A 16,440-nucleotide genomic window follows, 5' to 3' on the forward strand; every position below is an offset into this window, starting at 1 on the left:
AACTTGAAAATTAACTGACTGTTCTTGTAAGTTTGTAAGATATAAATCATATATTAAACACGTCAACTTCTTTAAACCATTCAAATGACATTTAATGGCAACGTTTATATAAATGAACAAATTGATCAAGTCTGTAACAAAAACAATAAACTTTATCCAAGAATATCAAAAATTCACTCAATTCTTTTGTCAATACTGACATCCACAAAATATCACAATATGATCAAACCCTTTCAAATGTGGTTAAGCATATTGTGGTTAACACGAGTAAAGAGGAAAACTATGCACACACTATGAAAACTGCATGAGTACTGTATATTTAAAAAACCAGTATACTCTCCAACTCTGAAGAGAGAGATCTACTTTTAAGGCAAAAAAAACCTATTATTTTCTTAAAGAGTTCAATAATGGATGAAAAAGATGAGAGAGATAGAAATGAAGTGTCCAGTGATGAGACAGCAACAGCTGTTGGCGTCATAAGGTCAGTCCAGCTGTATTAAAACTGTGCCTGGAATATCAACAATGAAAAGGTTCAAAAGACACGGGCCAGGTGTCAAGGAAGAGACTGGATGATGATGATTTTCTCATTGATGCAGAAACGGTGAAGCACATTCAGCAGGTTCTCTCCACAGCGCGACACCTGCCTCTCCATGGCCAGACGGAAATCCTCTTTCACTCCTTTGGTGATTCCACGAGTCACTGTGTGGTGTCTGTAAGAGTAAAAATAAAAAATAAAAAAAATAAAAATTATGATTAATTTAAATTAAAATTTTAAAATATTATAATAAACACAAACATACACATGGTCAGAAATGTATTATTATGAGCTGATTTGTCACAAACACAGAGACTGAGATCTATATGACCTATGCAATAAAGACAAAGTCGTGGAAACAGCATGTTATTTCTTCCTTACACACCAATCAGCCAGTCAAGATTATACAGCAAAAGTTTCATTGTCATAAATACAAACGACATAAAACATATCCACAAATGAAATGAGATCAAGTGTTATGAAAAGGCATAAAACTATATTGGCTGTACAACAAGACCAACATCATCCTCCAATAACAACAACAACAACAACAACAGTGATGACCACAGAAAGACAAGCAATGGCTCAAATAAACAAACGCCGACAGGAAATCAAAGAACGTCTAACTCTTGATGTAAAATGACAGGCCCAAATCATAACTGGGGGGATGACAAGCCTTGGAATTCGAAATGAAGGAAGGGTGACTGGTGTGGGGGAGGAATGGGGACTGTGGGAGGAGGGGCCTGGGGTACCTGTCCATCGCCTGCACCCCTTGTAGCAGAAGGGTATTTAACTCCACCCCCAGGGCGGGACTAGGGTTCCTGAGGGACAGCAACATTCAACAACTCTCAGTCAGTGAGGGTGCATTCAAGTGTCTAAACCTCTACAGCAGTGAATGAAGGAGTTTGAAAGAAGCTTTATTTTAACCTAAAACCCCTTCTCTTTAAAATGCCCGCTCCGTTAACAGTATTTTCATTTCATCTTAAAATTTTTCCCACAGGCCATGTCTACTTAGATCATCAATCAATAGCACTGTTTTCTATAAAAACACACCAACAGAACGGGAGTGCGCACAGTCACGATGCCAACTGGAAAGTTTCTGCGAGGGCCTTACTTGATCAGCATTCCCTGATTGGGCAGCAGCTCCAGTTGAATCCTCCCTCCTTCTGGAGTACGCAGGTATGCAAACTCCTCCAGCATGTCAATGTCTGACAAAAATCATGAGCTTATGGAAACTGACATCCAAAACAAAAGCACACAGACAAAGTAGCCACAGAGTGATAGGTCTACAAGCAGTATTTACAAACCCATTCTTGTCAGGTTCTATTGTGGTTACAAAAAAGGATACTGGTGACATAGTTGAAGAAATTCTCATACTGGAAACTGCCTTGCTGACAGATTTTATCCACTGCCTTTAAAAACAGCATCTCACCGTGTGGCCAGTCGTACTGCAGAAGCACCACGACATGACCAAGGGACAGGTCGTCACGATTGTCTGTGAAGGCACGGAGCTGATTGGCCAAAATAAGAAAAGGAGAAAGATGGTCAAACAAAGTTTTATAGCTACATAGTGTCGAAAAAAATGCATCAGCACAAATAGTGCTTATCTTATCACAGTCTAACTATAAAAATCATCGACTCCAACCCCTAAGTTCTGATCATTTCCACAGACTTAACTAAAGTACGTACCTTGAAGCAGGCCAGCATGAGCTGGAGACAGAAAGGTAACACAGCTTTGCTGGTGCAGGGAAGCAATCTCAGGTCATTACCTAGTTATGACCAAAAAAAGAGGCAGTATATAATGTTCTGATGTAATCCCAGTTATACATATCTGTCACATGACAAACAATGTCATTATTATGACTTCTGTATCTTGAATCATAAAAGGTAGACATTAGTTTGAACAAAAGGCAGTTTTTAGTCAAGAATATGAGATCTGTAGCAAAGGGAACTCATTGTACAAATGATAGCACTGTATTATGTTCTATTCTCCCTATTCATAGTTTCAGAATTGGCATGTAACAGCTGTTTTACAAAAGCAGGAAGTGTTTACCTTTCCTTGTTTTGGTCTTGACTCTACCCTGATCTTCGGGGCTCTTTGTTGGTTCTTGGTTTGGGGGTACCAGCCCACTGACAACATCAAGCAGCTTCTCACAGGCCATCTGATGAACAGATATGGTACAAAATCTAAATTACAACTGAAAAGAGTGCAGGGATATTACACAAAATGTTTCTACAACGTTTAATTAGAACAAATATTCTGCATTTATTTTGTCATTTGTACTCTTAAATCCCATTGTAAGCTTTATTGTGTTTTATCTATTGTCCATGTGTTATGGGTTGCATTGTTCTAGACCAAACCTTTTCTGAAAATCATTGGTGACCATATACGTACACATTTGTACATTTGGGAAAGCTTATTATAGAATTTAATTATACTTAATAATGGCACACATGTTAAAATCTGGTATAAACAGGTGACAAATGCAGAAGCTTTGGGCTAAAATAATGAAATATCAGTTAGTCACAATGGTTACAATGACACGTTCATTAAGCAAAGCCAGCAATATAATAGTACTAAACTTCTGAAATGTATCTCTAAGCTTCAGTTTAACTATAGTGCCACCCTCAGGCCAGTCAGTGTCATAGATTCCTTTTTAAGGCCTGGCCCACAGAGCATCAGGTTTTTGCATAGTGCTGTATCTCTAAACTCAATATACTGAAAAAAACAACAACTCTGCACTTATGTAACAATGCAGTATGAGTATCAGTACAGACAAGATTAAAACAACAGCTCTCTGTAGAAGTGTAATTAAATGAACAAAACTGTAAATCAGAATTTTATTGTGATACTATACTAATCAGATTTGCTTTGCAATGTTATAGTTTAACACAATATATTTAGAGCCAATTGTTCATTAAATATAGATAAAAATGGAAAAGGGAAAGAGGCATGAAACCTGTGTACATCTACAGTATGTTTCCTATTGCCTTCCTACCTTGTACACGTGTGCGTGTGTGTGTGTGTGTACCCTGTACTCTCCCAGTGCGTAGTGGCAGGAGGCCTGCTGTATGAGGGCCCTGTGGTGCTCCAGACTGGCCTGACCTGAGGGGCTCTGCTGCCCAGACTGTGGCTGCAGCACTGCAGCCATCTGGTGCAGGCTGGAGAGAGCCTTACGGTACTGTCCCTGGAGAGACACAGACACACAAACAAACACACAAACACACAAACACACACACACACACACACACACACACACACACAAAGATATTTTAATATTTATAAATATCCCCAAATTAGGATAAATATATATTTGTCTCAATTCTATTGAATTTCCGCCAGATTCATCCACTTTCTGTAATCAGTTGTGTAATGTTTTATAACCTCTATTTATCCCATTCTATAAAATACATTTATAAAGAAAATTTTCATATTAATTTTATTATAAATATTGTATATGTATAGTCATATCCTGTTCATTGCTGGACCTGCAATTACTGCATTTCCCCACAGGGATCAATAAAGTTTCATTTAATCCAGTGTAAAATAATTAAATACTCTAAAAAGGTAGCAAGTGTCTCGTCACAAACAGAAAACATCTTAACGGTTTCTTGCCTGGTATATGATCATATCAGTGAGGAATATTCTGAACCACAGCCAGCTGTCTGTCTTCCATGAGGCACAGATCTTCTTGAACTCTGTCAAAATGCAAAGTTACAAAAATATTTAAATTATTAATTTGCTAATCTTAAATTCATCTACAAATGCCCACATAATCGGGCTCCTACGTTGCTAAGTGAGCTGATGGTTCTTCTCATACTTTGACTCAGTAACACAAAGTGCATCCACTGGGAACTGTATGTTGCCCTTTCGTAAATCCTCATTTAGATGGATGGCGTTTTTCTGTTTGGGGAATCAACATGTAAAATTCTTTACCCAGAGAATTCAAAAAGGATCATGACTGGGATCATTTTAGACTCAATTTGAAACAGTTTTTAAAGAGGGATCAGTCATGTAGTTATGAATTTTCTGGTGGTTGTCATTTTGAGACATTTTTATTGTATCATTGTTTGCAAATTCCTTGTGTCGTGTGCTGTTTTGTGTGTATTTTCTTTGCTATATTTGCTGTAAATGTTGCGGTATGTGGCATCGGTTCATGTTATATACCTGTACCTCTACAAATAAACATTAATAAAAAATTAAGACATTTTTTACTTGTTCTTCCTTAAAAATTATTAAAGAAAGTTCTTTAGCAAAAAAATCTTAAAAGAGTAACAATACATCTGCATGTGTTTTAGTTATTAGTTTAGAGACTGGACCCTGTCTGGATGTTTAAACAAACACACAAACGAACATTAGAGGTGCTTACCAGTTTCCAGGCCATCATTAGAGTGAAGGAGATCCCAGCTCTCCCTCGCTGTGCGGAAGCTCTCCAGAGTCTCTGACCAGCTGGGCATCTCAGTCTTGTTCACTAAAATGTGTCGACCGCGGCCTTTTCCCAACCCTTCCTCATCATCTGAGCTCTATAAAAGGACACACGCACAGTAACCAAAAAAAAAAAAGCAACGGAAACAAACTATAGTCATAAACTACAATCTATTTAAGAACACACACACACACACACACACACACAGACACACACACACACACACACACACACATCTGTCTCACAAAAATCATTTAGAATCATTGAAGTGATCTTTAATCTGTCCTCACCATAGTCTTCTCTCTCCCATCAGCCAGTTTGCGTTTCTTATGTGCATGTTTCACTGCTCCCCTCTCCACCTCCACATCATTATACACCGAGCTCAAATCCTCTACAAGGATCCATGGTCCCAAACTCAACGCATTCACACCTGCCAAACATACATAAACAAACATAAAAACGTCATTCGATTACTGAACCTTTCATTGAAAACACAACAAGTGCGCATATCCAGGAGAACTAGTGAGAAATGGACAAACAGTGAACTATGTGTGCTTGCAAAGACAGAGGCTGACCCTGGAACAGCGCAGGCTGTACAGATGAGACATAGAGATAGGCACTGCGGAAGAGGACAAGAGCAGCACAGATGACCACTTGACTGCAGCAGCGGGACCATGTGTCACCTTCCAGACCAGGCAGGTAGCGACACAACTCCTTCACTCTAAGCAGCATGTCCACATAATTCCTAGTGCCCACACATACACACAAAAATAAAAATAAACCTTGTAAAAACCTTTAAATTATTCACCTTCAAATGGCAAATGTTGCACATATGTGGGTGTAGGAAACATATGTAAGTACTGCAAGGAATATAATGGATCTAAACAATGTATTTCCTTCTGCCTCTCACTTTTACAGACTTGAACTGTATTTGCACATATTTTTATAAAAGCAAACATTTAATAGTTTTTTTCTAATTTTACTGTTACTTTTTGCACCTTTTGTATATTCCTACACTACTATATATTAATCTGTCTTGTATGTATTATACTAAAAACAAAGGCACTGCCTTGCAACTACATTTCATTATGATCTATTCTAGGGCATCTCTGTCTCTCACATGATGGGTTGGAAGCAAAATGTATTTATCCATTTATAGAAATGAAAGTAGACTAAATATTACAAACACCTCTCAGTATAAGAGAGTACAGTTCAACAGAACTACAAACTACAACCTCCAAAATGACCATAAAGTTATATCATCACCTCTGTAAAAGAGTTAAAGCAAAAACTGAACATTATGACAGTCATGAATGTAGGATTTATTCCAGAGTTGCTGTATTAGACTACATTAGTTGTAGGTAGGTGTACCTAATATACAATCATTAACTCGGTGTACCTAATAAATAGTTCAATATCACAAGAGTCACCTGAATAAAATACAACCCCAAAGAATAGTACTGGCTAACTGACAGGCAGACTGAAAGAGCACCTCTGTCCTTTGTCTCCCTGCCACTCGCATCGAGCTCCAACAACAGTGAGGATATCCAACAGCCTCTCCCAAGGCTCTGTTACCACTGAAGACTTTTCCGACAGGCCGTCAATCACATAACGCTGTGAGCCACGGGACACGTTGGGTGACTTCAGAGACCCAGATTCTTGAGAGCCTGAAAAGAAAGAACAAAGAACAAGCGGAATAGAAATAAATGTCAGGCAGGCAGTGAATAGAAAAAATATGGAGGCAGACCCTACTGTAGGACAGGGAATCTTGAGATTCAAAATGATCCCTAAGAAAAATATTAAGAACAGCATCAACACTGTGCAGCTTTACCTTGTATCTGCACATCAGGTGAGGGTCCACGGGTAACATAACCAATATAGAATTCAGCTGCTTTCAGCATGTACTTCTGCATCAGGCTGGCCGGCAAGCGCATGTCCATGTTGTTAATGACCAAAGGAAGGACATCACACACTGTAATAGTAAATAATAATATATAACAAGTGTTTTTTGCAAATGAATGAAAACCAACAGAGTTTTATTTTAGTGTTTCACCGACCAAAGAGTTTTCTGAAGCAGTTGACAGGAGACTCCACGTTCTCTGACACCTCCGCCTCCAACAATGTCTCTCCTAAACTGACCTACAAATACAGCAAATTGTTATCATTGACAGTTTAATGGCTATTTATACTAAGTTCAAACATTTAAATAGAAGAGCTATTGTATTATTATGTACCCCATGTTGGACAACGGACTCTGGAAAGCGCTTCAAAAGGAGCAGCAGCATCTCTGCCTTCTCCAAAGTGTTGAAACACTGCTCTGTGGCTTTCAGTAGCATCTCACACTGCACACGGCCAGGTAGTGTCTCAAAAAGCCCTGGAGCAGCAAACACAAACACATGCATAGAGAAAAAAAATAGACCCTTCTGATTTCCAAAACAAAGACTGTTCCTCATGTAGCCACCCACACTTCATTGTTACACTCATCACAGTTATGATGTACACTAATACATGCATGACCTGTTTACTAACAAGGAAGTTCAACCCCTCTCACCTCGGAGAAACTGTGCATGCTTGTCCTGAGAGTCGCTGCGCAGGGCAGCTGTGATGACACTGATCTCCCGCCAAACAGTGGGTTGATCTGGAAAGTTTATAAACCTACAGGGTGAAGAAATGATTGGAAAAACTGAGCGCAGGCTCAAGACAGCGCACTTGTCATTAACACTAGTACCGTTAGAAACAGCACACTGTAACTCACATGTCATACAGGAGTCTCCCAGCAGAGGATGTCCTCTCTGCATTGCGTTCAATGGTGTACATTTCATACTGTGGAAACATGTCAACCAAACAGAGGATCCTTACATTTCAAAACAAATGATAATGCTTACACATTTAGAGAAATTCATATAACTCAGGTGGTTCTATCATCAATAACTAAGCAGCTAAAACCCAAGCTTAATGTTACCTGGATGTTGAAGTCTGCAGGGTACAGGGTCCTAGCTGTTATGAGCCAGGCTTTGGCCGCGCAAGGATCATCAGAGACCAGCTCCCGGGCTCTTTTCACCAAAAATTCGCAATCTTTTTGTGCTGACATTTTAACATGAATCGAGCTTTCAGTGCCAAAGGCAACACACTGCCCCCATGCGCAGCTCAGGCTGTAGTTTAATGCATACGGTTACTTACTTAAGTCTCGGCAGATAAATTTCGCTAAGATAAAGACCTTTTATGTGCTAAATGTAAGAATAAGGCTAGCAACAGCCAGCTAGTTAGCTATGTCACTATCTATCGACATCTTTACCAGTAATGTTCACCAACCCGTGCTCTATTATTCAACTATCTTATACACATTTCAAAACTGCACATATAAAGAAAAACCAGCGCAATTAAAAGTCCTTTCGACATTGCAAGTCATAGCTAAACCTTTATTTATCGAGAAATTTGCTAGCGTTACGATAATCTCACATCGCAGTCGTAAATAGTACGCTGCGTCGTCCTGCTTTACGGCCAACCTTCAAGCACCACCTGATTAGCTGGTCGCACCAAAACAACGCGAAAAAACAGGTTGTTTTAGGCTTTTTACAAGATATATGTTGTGCGTTGGAAAACTTCCAGGATGATTTACCAACCCAAAATATCCAGTAATTACTTCGTACAATACAATTAACTAAGTTTTTACGTGTGAAAGAAGCTCTCCGGAGTCGGTTGTAGTCCCAACCGTGTACTCTCAGATCTGCAGTAGTGCGCAGGCGTTAAAGAATAACTGCTGCGGTCACCTGCAGCCGGGGCTGCAGACACGACCTACAGCCTGTAGTGGCCCAATTACCCTGCGAATAAAACTGCACTCCACCTGTCCAGGGACGGGGTAGCGACTGGTGTACGTGCCAGGTAAGGACTAATTCATGAGCCCGGCGGTTGTTTGACCAAAACTGTGAAACGCTGTTCTGCATCTGCTGTCAGCGGACGCAACCAATCATCAACCAGCGCTTGTCCGTTTTGACTCTGCCTATGTTAGCCACTTAGCATGCTAATCAGACAAGTAATTTGGATGTAGCATGCTGCCATTACGGCTAACCACGTGTCGGCCCTTTCTCGATTTACCTTAAACATATATCTGACTTGGTATTATTAACATAAATGCGCAGGCCCAGTGACTAGCACTGCTGAGGTAGAAATCGTGGCTAACCAACCTAGCATTTGAGTGTGTAGCTTTTGAGTTAAACATGATCCCCCGCGGTGATTTGTTCATCTTTAGCAATTCATGCACGAACCAACTAATGTAGGTTCGTGTCCTTGTTGTAACTAAGATCAGGGCGTTATGTCTGTATCAGCCGGCTGACTGAGAGCATGGACAGCAGGCATGACACGACAAGCTAGGAAGCTAAGACGAAGCAGTACATAGAGGGCGTGTTCGCCAAAGATTTAGTCATAGCAAATCATCGGATTTCGTGACAGGGTGGTTGCCTTCTGCTCAAATCAGTTATTGCCAGAGTCAGTATTATAATGTGGTTGTTATCCATAATGGGAAAATACTAACCTCTTCCATTCAAAGAGTGATGCAAAAAGTATCCAGATATTTTACCTTGGTTAAAGTAGCAACACCACAATTTAAAAAAAATACTTTGTTACAAGTAAGAGTCCTACATTCAAAATTCAACTTGAGTAAAAGTCTGTATCTAAGTATGATCAGCAAAATGTACTTTAGCTATCAAAGTAAAAGTACTCACTATTCAACATGTATGCAGCAGTTCGGTATTGTAGCCGGCTGCTGCAGAGCTAGTTTTACTAATTTAATATACTGTTGAGTGGTTTGATTTACTGTGTAACAATGCCTTGTGTTTTATATGCTTATTATAGGTTTCATCTGAAAAGTACCTAGTAACTGTAGCTGTTAGATTAATGTAGTGGAGTGAAAAGTCCAATATTTCCCTCTGAAAAGTAGTAGTAGTAATGTAGGAGAATTCAAGTATAAAGAAACATAAAATTATAATACTCCAGTACAATGCAAATTCCTTCAGAATTGTACTTAAGTACAGTGCTTGAATAGATGTACATAGTCACGTTCCACCACTGCATTTAAATATGACATAGCAAAACAAAAGCACAGAACCATCAGCACTTAAGTGTACTCCACTATCCAAAGTAAAATAAGTGATTAGCCCTGAATGTTAAGATTATGCATTAACCTGTAAGAAGTACAATAATGGAAGTGATCGGAGAACGTTATGTAGTACTGCTGAGGAGTTAAAATTTTAACAGCGCGATAATATTTTATTGACTTGTATGTTTGCATTTTTAAAAAAACAACAGGTTTGTCATACTTACCTGAAACAGAGTGTAAGGATTTCTGGAGTGCAAGCTTTGAGAGCACTGTCTTCTCCTTGCTCTATATTTAAACAACTCTTAGAGAACTTGCTTTATGTACTAAATGTATTTACACACTTGTTTTTAATTTTGGAAGAATCTTGCTATATTATTGCTATTGTATGTGGCAAGCTGTGCCAGTAGTTTCTTTCTTACTTCAAAAAAAGAAAAAATACATTAAACACTTTATGATAATGTTGAATACATGGTGCTTTTTAAAACATTAAATGAATTAATCAAGAGTGTTCTGATTCACTCTCCTCCCACATGAATGAACTGACACTTTTCAGTCCATTAGGTTGTGTAATAACTCTTATCAGTGACCAGTTACAGCAGCCTGGTTGTACAAGTTTAAGGCGGGTAGCTGAGGTTAAACAGTTCAGTCTGCTTCAGGCAACGTTGAGCATGAGGCATTTAGCGTGTATGAGGCATTTAATCTAGACAGCAGCCAATATATTGCATATTATAGAGAATATTTTCTCAAATGAATCGAATCAGCATATATATTGACAAATATGCAAAAATAAATTGCATTGATGTTCTATAGGCTGCAGTTTTATTTATATATTTTATATTTGATAAATACTTATTATATTTAATGTAATGTATTTTGATTTTATTGGTTGTGTTTGATTTGTTTTTTTGTATGTAATTTGTGGAAATTTTGCAGTGAAATTATTGTTAATTGAGTCTTTTTTATGTTTACTGTCACTGCCTTCATTGGCGAACGTTTATACAAGTACATATTTCTGTCATAACTCTATAATAACCAAATTTGAGGCAAAAGTGTTTTTGTATTACATTTAAGTGAAAAGAAAAAAAGATCAGATCTTTTATGAAAAATTTTTGCAGTTTCCAAATATTGATATTTTGTGATGGTTTCAGGCTCCAGTTGAATTCTATTCACTTTTCACCAGAATGTAATTGATTGATTGAGCAATGTCCACATTTTGATTGTGGATGAGGACTTTTGTCACATCAGGTCATCACTATGTGATTCTCCATGTTTTTTGCCTCTCTAGTGTCGTACTATCAAATGAAGTCAAAAAATGCCATAAAAATACATTTAAAAAAATGATGAAGAGTAATCAGTTCGGTATAAATGATATTTTCTCTCCCTCACACAGGGTGCATGTTTAACAGAAGAGTGTGATGCTGATGTGATGCTGGAGGATCAGGCTGTGGTGCACTGAGCCTCCCATGGCTGTTAGCACCATGGACTCTGAGCAAGGCCGGACACCTAAGCCCCAGGTTGCCCTGACTAACGCAGGCCAGCTGCCTGCTGGGGCATTGAGTGCTAGGCTGGGCCCTCAAGGGAAGCACTATGTCTGTGGCTCCATTGCAGCTTTTACCAATATTGTGGTGACCTTTCCAATCCAGAAGGTGCTGTTCCGCCAGCAGCTACACGGTGTGTTGGCCACTGAAGCGGTGCGGCAGCTCCAGAGGGATGGGCTGAGGAATCTTTACAGAGGCCTGTTGCCCCCGCTGCTCCAGAAGAGCACTACAGTGGCCATCATGTTTGGCCTTTATGAGGACTTTTCTAGAGTCTTATTGGACCGGGCCGGTAGCAGCGGTTTGCCAGAGCTACTCACACGAAGCTTTGCTGCAGCATTGGCAGGAACTGCAGAGGCTATCCTGACACCATTTGAGCGTGTGCAGACGCTCCTACAAGATCATCGGCACCACGGCCGCTTCAACAACACAGCCCACACCTTCCGGACACTTCTGACTGAGTATGGTGTCAGAGAGTGCTACCGTGGCCTCGTGCCCATTCTCCTCCGTAATGGTCCTAGCAATGTGCTCTTTTTCGGACTCCGGGGGCCCATTAAAGAGCAGCTCCCAGAAGCCACTAGCCGGGCAGGTCACTTGGTGAATGATTTTGTGTGTGGAGGGGTGCTGGGGGCAGCCCTTGGCATTATGTTTTATCCATTAAATGTGGTTAAGTCCCGGGCTCAGTCTCAGGTTGGCGGAGCCTTCCAGCCTTGCAGGATGGTGCTGCTAACAGTGTGGAGAGAGAGGGGTGGCAGCTTGGCTATGCTCTTCAGAGGGGCCCACCTCAACTACCACCGCTCACTCCTCTCCTGGGGGATCATCAATGCCACCTACGAGCTGCTGCTGAAGCTCACTTGAAAAGGGGAATGGAGATGACAATAGATAAACCCAGAAAGAGAGAGAAAGTATTTAAAGGGAAAAACCTGTATGGAGTGATAGAGCCAGTTTGTCGAGAAGAAAGGAAAGTGTAAAGTAAAGCCAATGCACTTGTTGTCTGGCACTGTTTGTGGGAGATTGGAGTTTCCATGACTGAAAGACAGCAATGAAGTTGCACTTCTGACAGGGGCCAACAGTCAGTGTGAGATAACCACCTGCCATTATGACTATTTACTGTTGTCAGAGTATTAAAAACAAAATACATGCTTTAGCCTATACAAAACTTGTGCCAGGGTCCAATTGAAATGCCCTTGTTTGCTCTGTGTACAAAAATTTTGTGGAACAAACTGAGCTCCAGCGATATTTTTTCCACAGTTTCAAGCAAAGGTTACTTGACTGGATAGACTGTTTTATAGGAGAAGCAGTTTCTTTCTATGTTGTGTGTGCTGTGTTGTTTTGTAGACAATATTCATCTGTTTTTTTGACCGAGAGCACTTTGTCGATGAAGTTGAATTCTGCCACTTAACTCAAACACTTTTGTGCTTTTGACTTTTGAAATATCCCAAAAATTATTGTCGAGAATGTAATAAACTGTGTGAGTGTTGGCCCTTTTATTTCTCGTTATACTGACTCTCCACAAAGAGTACAGAGTACATGTCAATGAGATCAGAAAAGCTAAGAAATTGTTAAAATTATACACGTTATTGGAAATGCTGTCCAGTAGACACAGGCAGGCTATTTTAAAACATTTCTTCTTTCACACTTAATTCATCTATGTGAAAAGTTTTGTCAAATATTTGATTTATTTTCTGAAGTGCAACTAGCAGAGTGTATGTGTTGAATTTTGACAAGTGCCCATTGATGTGTATGTCAGTAAAACATACAGTTACACCCACTTCTTGTTTGTTTTTATAATTTATTGGAAGAGAAAAAAATATCAAACCAAGACTATTCTATTACGAAAAATAACCCCTCAGAAAATGTTTTTCCTTTTGTTTAAAGTATCATTTAAAAAAAAAAAAAAAAAAAAAACCTTTACAGCTTTGGACCTATGATAACTTAATTTAACTATGAACAAATGCAGCATTTGCTCATTTTTGGGCTATTGTTTGTTTATGGACTAAAAGTTCTCCTTGATGTTGGTTTCCTTTCTATAAACTTTAATGTCACTTGTTTTATACAGTCAGGTACAGAAGTATTTGGACAGTGACACATTTTTCATAACTTTGCCTTTGTATACCACAACCATGGATATGAAACAAAGCCACCAGGATGTGATTGAAGTGTGGACTTTCACTTTTAATTCAAAGGATTTAACAAAAAATGACATTAATTACAGCCATTTTTATACATAATCCTTCATTTTCAGAGACCCAAAAGTAATGGGACATTGGATTCAGTAATTGGACTCAGTTTTGTCTTCAGTAAGTGAAAGGCATGAGGTCAGGTGACTGACCTGTCATTATCCATCTTTACTGTGAAGCACCGTCCTATTGGTTTTGCAGCGTTTGGCCGAATATGAGCAGGTAGGATAGCCCTGTATGCTTCAGAATTCTTCCTATTACTTCTATCAGCAGCCACATCATGAGTAAACACCAGTGACCCAGTTCCATTGGCAGCCATACGTGCCCATGCCATAACACTGCCTCCGCCATGTTTGACAGATGACGTGGTATACTCTGGATCATGAGCCATTCCTTTCCTTCTCCATATTCTTCTCTTCCCATCATTCTGGTAAAACTTAATCTTGGTTTCATCTGTCCAAAGAGTCTTGTTCCAGAATTGTGCAGCTTAGATGTATTCTCGCAAAGTCTAATCTGGCCTTTCTGTTCTTGACTGTTACCAGTGGTTTGCACCTTGCAGTAAACCCTCTGTATTTACATTGAGGAAGGTTTCTCTTGATTGTAGACTTTGAGAATGATACACCTACCTGCTTGAGAGTAGTCTTTACCTGACCAGATATTTCTTTACTTGGTAAAGAAGCCTTTTTCTTTACCAAGGAAAGGATTCTGTGATCATCCACTTCAGTTGTCTTCTGTGGTCTTCCTGGTCTTCCTGGCCTTTCGGTGTTGCTGAGTTTGCCAGTTCATTCCTTCTTTTTAAGAATGTACCACATTGTTGTTTTGGCCTCCCCTAAGGTTTCTACCATCTGTCTGGTAGGTTTGTCTTGTTTTTTAGCCTAATGATGGCCTCTTTCATTTGAATTGACACCTCTTTCGACCACATATTGAGAGTTCCCATGAACAGCTACCAAATGCAAAGTCAACACTTGGAATCAACTCCAGACCTTTTAACTGCTTCATTTGTCCTGAAATAAGGGAATAGGCCACACTTGGCCATGAAACTGTCTGTCAACTGTGCAGTTACTTTAGAGCCACTGAAAATGAGGAACTGTAGAAAAATGGCTGTAATTCCTTAACAGTTGGTTAATGCAATATTTTTGTTAAACCCCATGAATTAAAGCTGAAAGTCTACTCTTCAGTACCATCTTGATGGCTTCATTTCAAATCCATTGTGGTGGTTTACAGAAGTTAGGAGAATTGTGTAACTGCCCAAATACTTCTGTACCTGACTGTACATGCCTATCTCTCCCTCTGCTCACTCTTTTATATTTCCTCCTCTCACACTTGCTCTCCTCGCTGTCAGTAACATCTGTTGACATAATGGGCTCAGATTTCAAGCTTGAGTAGATGCAGTCACCACGCGGCAGCTCTCCCTGGGTATGACAGCCCAAAGAGGAAAGGCATGCTGCTTGGACACTGAGAGCGAGACTCAACAGTAATGGTGCTGAGAGAAGATGGGCAGAGGGTAATGTTCAGTGGCACAAAAATCTCAAGCTGCCATGTGAAGGGATCACTTGGCCTATTTCTTCAGTCCTTTTCCTTTTGTCTGCCCACAGTCTACAGAGTTTCATTAGATCATTTTAGGAAAGTACAACTTTGTATTCTGTTAGGTTTTGAAAGCGGGACACCACTGATACTAAATAAGGCTGTTTATAATCACCACTTTGTGTCACCAAATCACTAAAAAAAATGTCAAATTAATAATTGCAACCAAATGAAATGTTTAAGTGGATTTTTTTAAAAGAATAAGCTTAATTCACCAAAATTGGTGAGAAATGATGTTTTACTTACGTAACAGAGGCAATATATATTATGAAACTGAATGGCCTCTGTGTGTCTTGTGCACACCTCTGTGCCAGTCCTCACCATCAGTCATAGGCTATTTTACAATACTGCAGTATGTCTCATCTGTCTGACCTACCCTCACCCAAATATGCACTGTAATCCTTTCTTTGTAATCAATCACACAAACAGCATCACCATTACAATGATGTATTGTAGTCAAGCTGCACACTGTACACTGTGTAGTTTAACAACTCTGTCTGCTTTTTTACTATGTATTCTATCATAGAAGTGGCTCTCACAGCAGCACTACACTGTCAGACCATGTTTTGTACGTGTTGGAAAGTGCAAAGTGCGACTTTCTGCGTCAAGAAGTCATACTGCAGATAGTGATCAGATTAAGGGCAATCTGACATGGGTACTTTGGATCAGGGAGGGTTGAGCTGCTGTAGTTACAAAGCCTCTCAGCTCTCTCGCTGTTTCTCTCCACCCTAACAAATTTGTCTTTCTGACGATCGTTTTAGTCAAAATCTTAAATTTTTACATTTAAATTCATTATATATGAATGTATTTTAATAATAGCGGTGGAAATGTTGCTCTAACTCAGCTGGCTCTCTGTAAATAATTTAGAGACATTTGCCTTTCCAAATGAAAGAGAGAGAGGAGAGAAAGCAGACCGCAGTGATACATGCTTAGATAAACACTGCCTTCGTGGAGGTACAGCAACTCAGTGCTGGGAAAGAAATCCCACAGTAATACTCATTAACTAATTAGTGGTTAAGAGATGGTACAAATAGCAAGGCTATTAAGACTGCTTTGATTTATCTTCAGGTCTTCATCGTGTGTG

General features: G+C 39.5%; 2 protein-coding genes across 2 annotated transcripts; one reads left to right on the top strand and one right to left on the bottom strand.

Annotated features, from left to right (window-relative positions):
- Window positions 1-99: 99 nt before the first annotated feature.
- Window positions 100-8,432, bottom strand: ints10 (integrator complex subunit 10). The gene is made up of 17 exons (XM_040119251.1): window positions 7,925-8,432; window positions 7,718-7,785; window positions 7,514-7,617; window positions 7,197-7,336; window positions 7,020-7,101; window positions 6,794-6,934; window positions 6,455-6,629; window positions 5,538-5,707; window positions 5,253-5,392; window positions 4,906-5,059; window positions 4,152-4,234; window positions 3,568-3,723; window positions 2,589-2,697; window positions 2,225-2,304; window positions 1,884-2,046; window positions 1,650-1,743; window positions 100-710 (listed from the first exon to the last, which is right to left on the bottom strand). Exons 1-17 carry the CDS (start codon window positions 8,051-8,053, stop codon window positions 554-556), a joined length of 2,145 nt encoding a protein of 714 aa, XP_039975185.1. The 5' UTR covers window positions 8,054-8,432; the 3' UTR covers window positions 100-553.
- A 299-nt stretch (window positions 8,433-8,731) lies between these two features.
- slc25a51b (solute carrier family 25 member 51b) lies at window positions 8,732-13,363 on the top strand. Its single transcript, XM_040119252.1, has 2 exons — window positions 8,732-8,844; window positions 11,448-13,363. The coding sequence occupies exon 2, from the start codon at window positions 11,521-11,523 to the stop codon at window positions 12,448-12,450; it is 930 nt and encodes a 309-aa protein (XP_039975186.1). The 5' UTR covers window positions 8,732-8,844; window positions 11,448-11,520; the 3' UTR covers window positions 12,451-13,363.
- The last annotated feature ends 3,077 nt before the right edge of the window (window positions 13,364-16,440 follow it).

The sequence above is a fragment of the Xiphias gladius genome, chromosome 23 (assembly GCF_016859285.1).
Source record: "Xiphias gladius isolate SHS-SW01 ecotype Sanya breed wild chromosome 23, ASM1685928v1, whole genome shotgun sequence".
Classification (NCBI taxonomy): domain Eukaryota; kingdom Metazoa; phylum Chordata; class Actinopteri; order Istiophoriformes; family Xiphiidae; genus Xiphias; species Xiphias gladius.